General features: G+C 38.0%; 1 protein-coding gene across 2 annotated transcripts in view; it reads left to right on the plus strand.

Annotated features, from left to right (window-relative positions):
• LOC107559192 (roundabout homolog 1) overlaps positions 1-15,141 on the plus strand; it is a 296,974-nt gene that overhangs the window by 259,734 nt on the left and 22,099 nt on the right. For both annotated transcript variants that reach the window (XM_016242952.1, XM_016242951.1), the window contains 8 exons: positions 1,888-1,969; positions 2,992-3,160; positions 3,431-3,597; positions 3,766-3,887; positions 5,186-5,420; positions 6,950-7,071; positions 10,270-10,441; positions 13,678-13,881. In XM_016242952.1, the coding sequence (XP_016098438.1) occupies positions 1,888-1,969; positions 2,992-3,160; positions 3,431-3,597; positions 3,766-3,887; positions 5,186-5,420; positions 6,950-7,071; positions 10,270-10,441; positions 13,678-13,881 (1,273 nt within the window). The remainder of the gene's footprint in view (positions 1-1,887; positions 1,970-2,991; positions 3,161-3,430; positions 3,598-3,765; positions 3,888-5,185; positions 5,421-6,949; positions 7,072-10,269; positions 10,442-13,677; positions 13,882-15,141) is intronic.

Here is a 15,141-nt window from a genome sequence, read left to right on the forward strand (position 1 = left end):
TTTTTTTTTTTTTTTCATTTCCAGGTTTAAACTAAATTTTGAATCCTGTATTTTCAGTGTGGTCTCATTCTTTTGGGCCTCACTGTAAATAAATGTAAAAATATATAGGTCTGAAGTATTGTTGCAGTATAGCTATACTGATATATGATCATACATCCTTAATTAATCATTTCAATTTGCTAATGATTGCAAAGCATGCATAATATCATGTGTATGCATGCACCTTTGAAGGTTTGTGCTTTTGTACGTGTGTGTAGTACACCATCAGACAGGCTTTCCTTTCATCCCTCACTACAGCACAAACATCATCGTCTCCAGTGTTCAGAGAGCCGTCGCTCAGCCTGCAGGTTTTGATATGTGAACCACACACTCCTGCTGTCACCCCCCCATCAGCTGCGAGGGGGAGGGGAGCGTTTCCTGTCACCGCACACACACGCACACACACACACACACACACGAGCACCCGGGTTCCTCCTGCACGGGGGTCAAAGGTCCCCGCAGTGTGGGCTGCAAGAATACAACTTTAATTAACGTAGATGTCTCACTTGACGACGTCTCGCTTCTTTTCAAGAATAGAGGAGAGATAAAGCGAAATGAGGAGATGCGTCTCTATCTGTTGCGCTTCGGGCAGGCCGCAGTAATGAACATGTCATTAAGCGAACACACGCACACCAGTAGCTTGAGATAAACTGTCTATTTCTGGTGGCTTTCATACCACCTGCATAAACTGACTGACGGATCAACTGACGTTCTTAAATGTGTCTTGTTTTTCCTTAAGATATTAGCATACACCAACACTACATCATACAACCACGATTATATGATTGTTTTGTAGACTGTAATGAATTATAAGATAACTAACAAACTGGTAAGATTTTAAAACAGTTTTGTCTTAAATATCTTTTATCACCTAGTTTGAACTTGCCGCTTGCTTGCAACTTCTGTCTTCACGGAAGCTTTGCGTTCAAATATTTCAACTCAATATTTTGTGTCTAATTATTTACTTATGTGGCAAGTAACCGTGTAATAAGCGGGATAATGTACATCCAGCCGGTTGTTATTGCAGAATAACTCCCTTCAGGGTGATACAAGACCACCCTGATCACCCTGAGCGGGGGTTATTCTGTGATAACAACTGGCTGGATGTAAATTTTCTTACTGATTATCATTATGTGCTAAGAAAGCGCTGTCTAGGAACATAAATGTAAATGTTCATATATGTCTATTAGTCTTTTTTTCTGTCTTTGACCAAGCTGTTTATTTATTTATTTATTTATTTATTCATTAATTCATTTAAATAATCATTTTGACTACCTAGTAAGTCCTAAAATTAACTACAGGTTTGGGAAAACAATTATTTTATTTTTATTTTATATATTCGTATATGTCGTTTTTTCTCTCTCAACAATGAATGAATGAATGAATTAATTCATTCATTCATTCATTTAAAAAAAAATTTTTTTATGTTAAGTCATCCAAATATTTTTTTATTTTATTTTAGTATTTTTTTATTTTTGATATTTTGTTTGCAAATGCTATTGGTGCAAAAATTCCACATACCACCTTTACATATTATATTACTATACATCTGATTATCATCTAAAAAAGCATATTTTCATACATTCTGAATAGTGAACATTGCAAAAATATCTGCTCAATGTAATTTTAGCGATGTATTACATACGAGTAGACAAAAAATGCATCTTCAATATGAAAGCGATACTCTGAAGAGACATCTTGACAATGTACACTGTGTATTTTGGTATGAAATTACACTATAGTGTCAAACTAGGAGTTATTTTGGAGCTGAATGTAGAAAAAGTCGCTATTATCTTATATGCATATGTCTGTATTTGCATTAATAGAGGGATTTTTTCCTCATTTCAGCTGGGAGACACTGGCATGTACACCTGCACCGCCTCCACCCCCAGCGGAGAGGCATCCTGGAAAGCTTACCTGGAGGTGCAAGGTACGACAGAGAGACCGACCCCAAGATAACAGACAATAGAGAGAGAGGCGTTGAGAAACGGATGACAGGAAATTAAGTTTAAAATTGAGTTTGAAATTAAACCTTCATCTGGCTGTAATTGGTTTTCATTGTTTCTTGATGCAAATTTGAGCCGCTTCACTGCAAAAAATTATTTTGTTTCTCAGTATTTTTGTCTTGTTTTCCAATATAAATAACTGAATGTCCTTAAAGCAAAATACATATATGCTAATGAATAATATACGTAATTCAAATGGACAAATACGTTTATTATGTAGACAAAATACTTCCAAGGCACTCACGTGGTAAGATAAAAAGCCTTTAATGAACTGGGCTTAAATCATTACAACTAGTTAAAAGTAGATCTACGCGTTTCGGCAAAACAGTCTTCTTCAGGACACACTTCAATTGCTCAAATAGGTATTCTTAAACTAGTGTTAATTAATGAATCATCAAAGACAGCTGGTTAATATGTGGGTGCGGCTAAGACTACCCTCTTGTTACAAAGAGAGAAAGAAAAAAAAGGAGGGGGGGATAAAAAAAAGTAATAATAATTTTTTTTTAAAATAATAATAATGGGGAAAAAAGGCTTTTTATCTTACCACGTGAGTGCCTTGGAAGTGTTTTGTCTACATAATTAGATTTTTACCTCCATGACATCCAATGAGCACCAGTGGCTATATAAAGACACCCGTATAGCACTCTCTGCTTCTGGTTCTTGTAAGAGTTGTTCTGGACAAATAAGTTTATTTATCCTATTGGCAAATATTTTTTTTCTTTCGATGTTAAGCATAAAGCTTGCAGAATTGTTTTATTTTTCCAAAAACATTACTTAATACCTCTTTAATATTTCATATAATGTCTCATATTGCATATGGTCCTTTGCTTCCCAAGTAAATCGACCTTGTTTTAGGATCTTTAGATATTTATTTATTTAATTTTAAGGTTATTTAGACTTCTTCTGTGTTTGGGTGTAATGTTCTTATGTGTGTTTATGGTTTCAGAGTTTGGTGCTCCGGCTCAGCCGGGTCGACCCACAGATCCCAACCTCATCCCAAGCGCCCCCTTCAAACCAGAGGTCACGGATGTCAGCCGCACCTCTGTGTCTCTGTCCTGGAAGCCCAACCTGAACGCTGGAGCCACGCCCACCTCTTACGTCATAGAAGCCTTCAGGTGACATCATCAGTTTTGAGCATACTTATCTATCATTGGTGGGTTTGGTTGAACGAGCGTGTGTTTTACAAACGTTTGTAAATAGCATTCACAGGCTAATAGGGGTTCTGTAAATACCCAGTCCATTTACTGCGGCGTGTCATAAATAACGTGCTTTCCTTAAAGCGATTTTCCTCATTGTTTGGGATAATGTTTGTAGTTGCGATATTTCGCTATAAAGTTTGGGCCGCAGGGTAAACTGAAGTTTGATTTGTGTGGTGTGGACGGCAGCCATGCGGCGGGCAGCAGCTGGCAGACGCTGGCGGATCACGTGAAGACTGAGAGCTTCGTCCTAAAGGGTCTGAAGCCCAGCGCCATCTACCTGTTCCTGGTGAGAGCGGCTAATGCGTACGGCCTGAGTGACCCAAGCCCCATCAGCGACGCTGTCAAAACACAAGGTCAGTTTACCTTTGACCTCCCGGACAAGTGTCTTTTCATGAGTTTTAAATATTGCACCTGTGAGAATTATGAAATGTATCACTCTTTTGTGTATTATTCTGGGGTATTTGGTATTCATATATGCTTGTGCTCCATATTTTCTGTGTGGTTTGTGTTTATTTGAGTAGACGTCCCACCAACCAGTCAGGGAGTGGACCACGGGCAGATCCAGAGGGAGCTGGGAGATATCGTCATTCACCTCCACAATCCCACAATTCTCTCCTCGTCATCTGTCAGAGTCCAGTGGACTGTGAGTGCTGCCACATCTTCTTTTAAAGGGACAGTTCACTCAAAAATGAACATTCTGTTTAAAGTTTAGTCACAACTTGGCATGTTATTCAAATGATCTCACTGGCAAAATGCAGTTTTAATCAGTGCTTTATCTTGTTTGTCAGTGAAATACTGTATCTAAACATCCTAAAAGTACGATAAACTGTATTGAAAATCACAAGTTTGTACGATAATTATTTATTTAAAGAGAATATGTATTCAGTTAAGTAAATAACTCATTGAAAATTTGCTCTTTAGTGTGTTTTAAGCATAAATTTCACATGCATTTAGTGTTAATTAAACAGTATGTTCTAAACATCTAAAGTCAAGGTTAATTCTCTACAGATGTTCACCCCACAAACGCGTGCACACACAAACAGAAATATTCCCAGCATGTTACTTTTAACATTTTGGGTTTGTATTGAAAATCACAAGTTTGTACGATAATTATTTATTTAAAGAGAATATGTATTCAGTTAAGTAAATAACTCACTGAAAATTTGCTCTTTAGTGTGTTTTAAGCATAAATTTCACTTTTTTTCATTTTATGTGGCACTGAACAAATGCATTTAGTGTTAATTAAACAGTATGTTCTAAACATCTAAAGTCAAGGTTAATTCTCTACAGATGTTCACCCCACAAACGCGTGCACACACAAACAGAAATATTCCCAGCATGTTACTTTTAACATTTTGGGTCGTTCGCACTTTATACGTATTTAATCAGAAACAGCTGAAACGACATCTGCTTTTATTGGGGCGGATCAAGAATTGATTAAAATCTTTACAAGCGTGTACAGTTCTCCTCTCTCCACGGCCATATGGGCTGATCCCAGTGTGCTGAACACCTCCAATATGAAAATCACTTCACATAAGAAGTCAACAGAAGCTCAAATCTGAATCTTCAATGTTGAGTTTGCATATTAAACCTAGGATAAGTATGTCAACGCACAAAGCCACAAAACAAGGTTTTCTTCCAAAATGTTAGATATTATTGCAATAAAAAATGAAAATATTTAGGTAAAAACATTAATGCCTGGGCTTACAGTTATACGTTTTGTTAGTAATTGTAATAGTTACAGTACATTATAATACTTAACTATGTTAGTATGAAAGATATCTAATAATAAAGCATAATTTGGCTAACTAGTAACAAATGTCGTAAAACTTGCTGTCTTTAAAGCTTCCTGGTCCTGGATAATGCTAGTGGTAATCATTAGCAGGCGTTTAAAACATCTAAGTGTTTTTGTCCTTCAGTTTTGCCTTGTTCTTCCTCTAGGTCGAGCAGCAGTCTCAGTACATTCAGGGCTATAAGGTGATGTACCGGCCGTCCCCAGAGGGCGCTCAGCAGCGGGTGGAATGGGCCATGTTTGAGGTTCGAACCCTGGGGGAGAACAGCGCAGTCGTCACCCAGCTCAAGAAGGGCGTGACCTATGAGTTCAAAGTCCGACCTTTCTTCAATGAGTTCCAAGGCACCGACAGCGACATCAAAGTGGGCAAGACCCTGGAGGAAGGTGACTGTGTGCTCTGTGTGCTTTAAAGCTTAATGTCCCACGATTCCTTTCTCATTCACTTCACAGAAGTCACAATACAAAGTCATATGAAGTGAACAGTTGCTGCCTTGCATGTCTGAATATTTGGGTTTCGGACATGGTGTTGCGTATGTATATGTGTGTGTGTGTGTATGGAATGTATAAAAGAATATACGCAGTCCTGGATAAGTGGCGGAAAATGGATGGTTGGATGGATCAAATAAAAATAATTTTATAAAATGTCAAAAAATGTATCAAAATAAATAATATTTAATGTCAAAATATAAATTATAAATATTTTTAAACTCACATCTCTGGCATCATTTGAATTTCTTGATTTGGTTCGATCAAGGTTTTTGGATTAGGTTCCGGACAAGGTTTCAGTCAGATTTTTCATGCTTAATTTTTCAATTTTAGGTTCACATATGGTTAAAATATAATATCAAAATAAAATAATATTACAAGTACTTTTTTACGTTTGTTTTGGACAAGGTTTTAGTAAGCTTTTTTCATGTGCAATTTTTATTTCAGGTTTACATTTTGTGAAATATACATTATAATAAAACACTTTTTATTTTTATTTTATTTAAAATATAATAAAATACAAAAAAATTATCATACATTGCATAAATTGAATATAAATTATTCTAAATATTTTTGCATTCACATTCCTGGGCGAAATCAATCAGTTTTGCATTTTGCATTTGCGCCTGGGTGTACCCGCTCAGACAGGAAATAGAAAGACATTGAGTTTATTTTTGGGTTTGGCTTGATCACATTTGCAGGCTACATTCAGGCTTTCTGCATGCCCGTGCAGACCTCTAGAGTAAGAAAGGCTTTCCCCTGCATTCAGTACTTCTCATTTATGTTAACGTGTGGTCTGCGGCCCACGAGGGAGGGCAAAGAGGGCTGTTTAAATCGCTTCACGAAAGCCAAGCAGCCAACGAGAAGCCAAAAACCGAAAGCTCAAACAACTGGTGTGCTAATTGTTCTGAGGGTGTGGCATCTGTGGCTCTGGAGAACGCCAGCCATTTGGTTTGTTCCAAATTTGCCTGTGTATGTGTGTGCGCCTGCTTTTTTATGTAATTGAAATGCAAAACGTCAGAGACAGCAAACACAAAGCAAATGTTTCACTTCAGGGCTTTGTGTTAACATTAATGTATTAAGTGGATAATAGTTATGTGACGTGAAGTACAGTGACAACATTCTGTTCGCCCTGAGCTCAAGCATTCGTTCTGCTGGTGTTTTGCACTGGGACGGCCTAATCATGTTGCTTGGCAGTCGCCTCTCATTATTTAAGAGCACTAATACCGCTGAGTGTGTACTATTAAAAGTTTCAGAGAACACACATACACACATACATATAGCCCATATGCGTGTGTGCATAATGTTTATATATGCACACATGCACATGTGAAATTTAAGGTGTTAAAAAGGCATATATGCACATGCAAAACACACGTGTATATTGTAAGCTGTGTGTAACATCCCGCTCGTGTCTCTTATCGCAGCGCCCAGCGCCGCTCCCAGGGGTGTCACCGTAACAGGAAGCGGAGACAACGGCACAGCTATTCTGGTATCCTGGCAACCGCCCCCAGAGGAGGAGCAGAACGGCGTGGTGCAGGAGTATAAGGTACGAACCTGAGGAAACAGACAATGAGAGAGAGAGACATAGAGTGTATGTAAAAACAGAATGAAGGATGGTAGTAGAAGAAGGAAATAGGTGGAAGAGGAATTTCATTTACTGACTTATGCTCATTCATTTTATGATGTGCTGCTGAATGAGTGGTGAGAGTGTAGTGGATAATGGGTTGATTTTCATTGGGGGGAATTTAGATGTTGTGACATGCTGCCACCTAATGGTTCTTCTGGAGCATTACCACAACTTCTGCCAGATAGATGTCCTCATAGGGAATGTAGTGATTTGTGTGGCTCTTTTGATTTGACTTATGTAAATTATTAAATAAAATTTGTATATAATTATTACATTGATTCTAATTACAATATATATATATATATATATATATATATATATATAATTGTTACATTATTTATATACATATATTTCAATGAAGTATATGTGATTATATATATATATATATAAATTATTATATAATTATTAAATTATATATTATACAAATATATATACATGTATTGCTATGAAGTATTTTTCCAAATGTAAATGCAGCTAGTTTTCAAGTTTTTTTTTTAACAAAGTACAATGTTGTATTGGTCGTTGTTTTGACAATATCCTTTTGATAAGTTGATTTTGATTAAGTATAGTGCGAAAACATTACCTTATGAACAAGCTATGTTATTTTTTTGTTAAGATAGTTATATTTGAGAATTATAAATAATTTTTTATGCTTTGTGTCCGCTTTTTGTATTTGTAGTCATGCGCAAACATACATACAAGCAAATATAACTGGCAACAATTTCCTAGCTATCTTCCATTCTTTCTCTTTATTTATGTTCTTTCTGCGTGTCTTCATGTGCTTTTCATGTCCAAACAAGATAACAGAGCCCATCTCATCCAATATTCCTCTCAGGTGCTGAAATTTTAATGGCTTTGCGGTGTATCAGTATTTAGTTCGTAGGCCGCGGCTGACGGGAAGAGGCGCGGTTTGAGTCGTTCAGTCCCAGTTAATTTTCCAGGTAAATGTTTTCAGGCAGTTGAAGGAAGGAAGGTAGTGATTAATTTCATGCTTGTTAAGTTGGACGGAGGAGGATTTTTCGCTAATCACTTTTCTTGTACACTTATTTTTTTCTGCCCCATTGTGCCTCAGGAGAACTTCAGAACCCTCAGAACGTCCCCGCTTGTTACATCACTTTCTCTCTTTCAACCCATAATCCACTTTTTTTTTTTCCTCCGAAGCCTTCAGGGATGTCTAAATCTAGTTAGCGTTTCCGAAAAAGGGGAAGTGAGCATAGAGAAATATGTAAAAAGCATTTTTTCTATACATTGTGTAGATCAGTGTGTTATTTCCATTCATACGCATGCAAATGCGTCAGACCGGAAACGCAGCTTGTGTGAAAAGTTTTGCATTTTGCTGCGTTCCAAAGGAAAAAAATAATCTCAGAGGTTTCTTGTTGTTTTTGAAGGAGTTATGGTTGATGTGCCTAACTGGATGGTGAATTGTGGTGAAACGATGGGTTTGATGTAACCACACAAACAGTTCTGTCTTGGCAAGGTTGAGTTGAAGGTGATGGTCCTTCATCCAGCAAGAAATGTCTGTTAGACAAGCTGAGATGCGAGCAGCTATCGTCGGATCATCAGGATGGAATGAGAGGTATAGTTGAGTGTCATCAGCATAGCAGTGATATGAAAAGCCATGTTTCTGAATGATAGAACCTAGTTATGCCATGTAGACAGAGAAGAGAAGTGGTCCAAGAACTGAGCCCTGAGGCACCCCAGTAGTTAGATGTTGCGACTTGGACACCTCACCTCTCCAAGATATCTTGAAGGACCTATCTGAAAGATAAGACTCAAACCACTGGAGTGTGGTTCCTGAGATGCCCTTTGCCAATAGGGTTGACAGGAGGATCTGGTGTCAAAAGCAGCGGACAGATCCAGCAAGATAAGTATTCGAATTTGAATCACGTGAAACCGTGTAACCAACAGCAGATCGATATGTCACAGTATGACCTCGTAGCTGAATTAAAAGAACATTCATTTTAAACTGCAGCGATGCAGGAAAGTGGAGTAGATTGTATGTTTTTACATTTTAGATGTATTATTATTTGTGTGTTGAATTTAAGTTTTAAAAAGACGCTGCAGAGTGTGACGTCATATCACGACTGTTGCAGCATACGAAGAAATTTTGCATGCTCAAAATCTAGTGTGACCGCAGCTTTAGGCAGTCAGAGAGGGGTGAGATCACATTTCACTCCGGTGAATGGGCCCCCTGCCAGGCCTGTGATTGTGTTAGGGTGAGGGTGGCTGATGCGAGCTCTGGTCACACACAGGGTCGCACACACACTTTGACGCTCATTTGGTCAGCACGGCTGACAGCTTCCCGAGAGGAGGAAACTGACCAGGGTTCAGTGCGCGCAATGAAAACAAAGAAAATTGCACTTTCATATCAGGGGAAATCAGACCTTTGACTTGAAGACGGAATGAGGGAATGTCAGTTCCACAGAGAGGGAGTGTTATTCTAGGTGGTGGATCTTGTTTGCATGACACCTTTCAACTTCAGTGCTACATGATAGTCTGCGAATTGATGCAGGAGGGCTGACGGTAACATTTAAATAGATTTACTTACCAACTTTGAGGAAACTCGTGTATTATTTTCAGACGATAAATGTTTGTTTGTAACATTGATAAAGTTAGCAAAACAATTTGTCTATTTGTGCAAACACAAAAGTTTGGACACACTTTACTGAATTGATGTTTCTCATAATCTTATCAAAATATTTTGATAAAAACGTGTTTAAATATAATATTTTTTAAACATGTATAATAATAATAAAAATATTCTTATTAAGATCATGTGAAGCATAATTTCAGTCAAGTGTGTCCAAACCTGTGTTTGAAAATATTATTAATGTTTATGCTTCACATGATCTTAATACTAATATTAATTGTTTTAATAGGCACTACATCATTACTATACTTCAATTTGTGTTATTTCATAGTTTTAAAGACTTGAAGACAATTAAAATGTGCAAAATAGTAATCATAAAGCAGGCGTGACCAAACTTTTAGATTATGTTAGTATCACTTAAAAAGGTTCACTCTTTCAGAACAGACTTGTTATTCAACGTAAATTATTTTTTATTAAGTGCTAACTGTCTGTCTCCCATCATGTTTTCTTTACTTTTCCCCCCTCAGATCTGGTGTCTTGGTAATGAAAGCCGATACCACATTAACCGCACAGTGGATGGATCCACGCACTCGGTTCTGATTCCCGGCCTGGTTGCAGGGGTCACGTACAGGGTGGAGGTGGCAGCCAGCACAGGGGCCGGTCCCGGGGTGAAGAGCGAGGCTACATCCTTCCAGCTGGGTGAGTCGGACCGGGATGTTATTCTGGTTAACCGAGATTCTCGACTCTGCCGGACAGCTGTTATTCAACACTAGCAGCTAAAGAAGAGCCCAGTATGAATGGTTGATTCTTCTGATAACGGGTTACAGAAACACCACAAACACTCTGATAGCAACTACCGGCCCGTTTTAACACCCGACTGTCTTATTATGACTGGAAAGGTTCATGATAATGGCCATTATTTAAGGCCTGCTCTTTATAAAATGTACTGTTTAAGCTTGTGAATGGCACGGTTGTAGCTTGCCTTGTGGTTAGCCATCAAAAAGTATGCAATTTACAAAAACAGCCTTATCGGAGTCCTCATTCTCATCCGAGAATAAAGGAGACGTCAAGTAAAGTGCAGTTTACTTTAGTGCCGCAGAGCCTTTAATTGCTTTAAGTTTATTTCTCCATTAACTTGCCAGCTTTAACTTGTTCAGCCTCGAGAAATAGGTGGCAGCGGTTAAACTGCACTGAATGGAAGTGATTGTGATGCAGCCTGGTGTTGTGCCAGTGGATACAGGTGGATAATAGGCCATCCGGTTATGCAAATCTGTTTTTAATAAGATGCCAATCACAGTGCTGTCAGAGACTAGTTTATAGTCAGTCATTTGACAGAAAGAGATTAAATGGCATTTTGAAACCCAGTTGGATGCACAAAGAGAGACTCATACAGTAAAGAAAAACAGATGATCAACTTTTAAACTTTTTTTTATAACTTTTGAACTATATACAGTGGGTACGGAAAGTATTCAGACCCCCTTAAATTTTTCACTCTTTGTTATATTGCAGCCATTTGCTAAAATCATTTAAGTTATTTTTTTTTTCCTCATTAATGTACACACAGCACCCCATATTGACAGAAAAACACAGAATTGTTGACATTTTTGCAGATTTATTAAAAAAGAAAAACTGAAATATCACATGGTCCTAAGTATTCAGACCCTTTGCTCAGTATTTAGTAGAAGCACCCTTTTGATCTAATACAGCCATGAGTCTTTTTGGGAAAGATGCAACAAGTTTTTCACACCTGGATTTGGGGATCCTCTGCCATTCCTCCTTGCAGATCCTCTCCAGTTCTGTCAGGTTGGATGGTAAACGTTGGATAATATCCACGTTTATCGTGCTTTTGTTTTCATATGTTGAAATGAGTAGCATTATATTGCATTCTGGGTAATACCAGTACTTGTCCCCCATTGAAACATGTTTGGTAGCACCGGTTTGAACCGTAACCTCACATACAGATCCACAGTGGAGAGGCCAGATTTCAGGCAGTCGGTTTGCTCCTGCATTGAAGTGCAGTGTGGGATGAATGCACGCCGCTCCTCTTGAACACTGTGACTGATCTGCTTCCATTCACTGCCGCTGATTCCTCTGCTGAGTGTGCTTCTGTGGCCTTACACCGCCGCCGGAAGCAGAGGACGCAGGTCTCAAAAGCATTTGTCACACCGTGGGCTTTCTTGCATCTCCGCATCCTACGCACCTTTCCTGTCCTGGCCTCTCAGCGGAGCCTCAGTCACAACCAAACAACAAACAAAACCTCTGAGACAGGAAGTACAGAGGACAGAGTCACAAAGACAGAGCAGGGAATACAGCGCGGTGCTCAGGTTTTGGGAGAACCTGTTTGCCCCCAGCTGGAAAAGAAGACAAAAACTGAACAGCGTCAAAAAGATGAAAGTGACGCCCACATGAAACGAACATGAAAAGATGAAAAAAGGAAGCAAGTCAACAGAATGAGATTTCTTCTGGGTCGACAGCACTAGTTTCTCTTTAATGTAAAAATAAGAAAGGGCAAACGAGAGCACAGAAGGGAAGATGCTTTTTTGGTTGCAGTTCTTCCAGATAGCATCTGGTCATTCATAATTCATCTTTTACATAATATATAAATCACTGAACTCACTTTTTACTGTCTATTCCAATTCTTATTCCGCTTCAAAGTCAGTATTTAGCTAAATTCTTTAGATACATTTTTTATCATTATTCTTTTCTGTTGCTGTTTGTGACGAGAGGGGCGGGGCCGAGAGCCGTGGGAACGGAGCGAGGTCGGTGGAGTAATTGCGAATGCGCGACACCTGCGCCACTCACCGGTCTCGAGTCTCACGGAGGAGCTCCGGAAGGATACAAAGGAGGAGTGATGACAGGGAAAGACGAGAGAGGACCAGGCCTGGAGTTTATTTTGTGTTTTGGTTTTGTTTGTGCGCGACAGTCGTCCGCGAGGGGCTGTCGCGCTGTTTTGTGTTTATTTTATTATTAAAGTTTGTTTAAATGTTCACCGGTTCCCGCCTCCTTCTTCCCGACTTATGAACCTTGTTACACTGTTTTATGTAGAATTATGTTTTTTTATATATATAATATCAAGTGTTATTTTTGACGTGAATATTTATTATTGCTGCTGTTGTCGTTACTACTATTATTATTATTATTATTAACAAATAAATATTTTACAAATGTGTGACCCTGGAGCACAAAACCAGTCTTAAGTCGCTGGGGTATATTTTGTAGCAATAGCCAAAAATACATCGTATGGGTCAAAATTGTTGATTTTTCTTTTATGCCAAAAATCATTAGGATATTAAGTAAAGAGCATGTTCCATGAAGATATTTTGTAAATTTCCTACTGTAAATATTTTAAAACTTAATTTTTGATTAGTAATATGCATTGCTAAGAACTTCATTTGGACAACTTTAAAGGTGATTTTCTCAGTATTTTTATTTTCAAGTATTGTCCTATCCTAACAAACCATACATCAATGGAAAGCTTATTTATTCAGCTTTCATATGATGTATAAATCTCAATTTCGAAAAATGTACCCTTATGACTGGTTTTGTGGTCCAGGGTCACATTTAAAGGAATATGTTGGGTTAAACAAGTTCTGTGCCATGCAAAAAATAGTCTTATGATATAATGTTTATTTATTGATTTTTATTTATGCATTTATTAATTTATTATATATCTTTTTTATTTATTAAATACAATTATATTTTAAATGTCTATTATATTCATTGGCTTTAATATTGTATTTATTAATTTTTAATTGTCAATGCATTTTTTTTTCAAACTGGATTATGTACAAATGATTTCTTCTGAAATTGACAGCTTGCCACAGGTGTATTTCATCTAAAATATTTCTCTAATTATTGCATCAGTGACATGGTTTATATGAAATATTTGATGAACTTCTCTATCTGTATCTCATTTCTCATCATCTTTCTCTCAGACTCGTCAGGCCGTGTTCTCCCGCCGCCGCTGGACGATGACAATACAATTTCCCAGCAGATCTCAGACGTGGTGCGTCAGCCGGCCTTCATCGCGGGCCTCGGCGCGGCCTGCTGGATCATCCTCATGGTCTTCAGCATCTGGCTGTACCGCCACCGTAAGAAGAGGAATGGCCTCAGCAGCAGCTACGCCGGCATCCGCAAAGGTCAGTCCAGCCCCTTTAAACTTGATTTCTCTTTTAGCACTGGTGCTATACAACTGATTTTACAGTGTATTCATATATAATGCTTTAAAATATAATCAGTGGGAGGTTAGTCACACCAACCTAATAATTATGAATCCCTGAGCTTTCATTAAGGAGGCGTGGCCTGTGTCTCATCTAAAACAGAAGAATTCCAGCTGATCTTTTAATATTGAGTTTGTGTGTTAGTCAGAGGCAGATGTTTAATCGTTTCATTATCAACTATCCTTTCTTTCGCTGGTAGTGTCTCTGGTGTAGTGTTTGGCCTCGAGCTGTGCAGCTGCTTGTGTTTTGCTTTGTAATCTCAGGTTTAATCCCAAACATCAGGCTCTTTTATTAAAGCTTGTGTAAGAATACTTTAGATTTTGTGCGACTTAACTCCCATTTTCCGAAATGAGATAAGCCCGATCACTGCTACAGAATTCATATTTTTTTCCCGTGCTCCCGTGTTTTAAAAAGCCGTTTCCTCTCTTGACCCTGATGAATCATGGCGGATCCTTTACAGTCTGAATTCAGAGCAGCTTTTGCTTTCTTTCCGTTTTCTCTTTCATTGAAGAGATGACTGAGATGGTGAACGGAACAATGCCGTTTTTCCGATGTGCGTCTCAAGGACATGAAGCTAATGGAATGTTTATTGGCAGGAATCTAAAGGAAAAGATCCAAGCCATTCATTAGCGTTAGCATTCATAGACTCCCAAGGCTGGGCCGCATTCAAGTTAATTGAACGTGTCGACCACAAGAGCACAAAAAAGCCCAAATGAATATGTCCATTTTTCAAGGTTGAGAGCACCTGAATTCATTTACCAGGATGACTCGACAACATCTTGTTTCAGCAACCGCACAAGACTGACAGGCAGCTTTTAAAGAGACATTCTTTCTAAATGTTTGTGGAAATATATATATATATATATAACTATTTGCAAGGCTCAACATTAAGCTTTGAATGCGGATATGTGTTTTTTTTTGCCTTGCAAACCTAAACATTATCCAGTCTAGTCATCTCCTAGTCTAGTCTAGTTAGTCTAGTCTTGGAAGCTTCAGTTATTAAGGTTGACAATTACACACAAATTACTGTAAGCCACTGTTTTCCATCAGAAGTGTATTTATGAATTTATAACTGTCTTGAAGTTAGCTGTTATTATTGGAAATTAAAAACCTACTAAATTATTTGTTGTAAATTGAAGTTTTAAAGTTTATATATATATATATATATATATATATATA

Source organism: Sinocyclocheilus grahami, unplaced genomic scaffold (assembly GCF_001515645.1).
Source record: "Sinocyclocheilus grahami isolate Dianchi unplaced genomic scaffold, SAMN03320097.WGS_v1.1 scaffold677.1, whole genome shotgun sequence".
Classification (NCBI taxonomy): domain Eukaryota; kingdom Metazoa; phylum Chordata; class Actinopteri; order Cypriniformes; family Cyprinidae; genus Sinocyclocheilus; species Sinocyclocheilus grahami.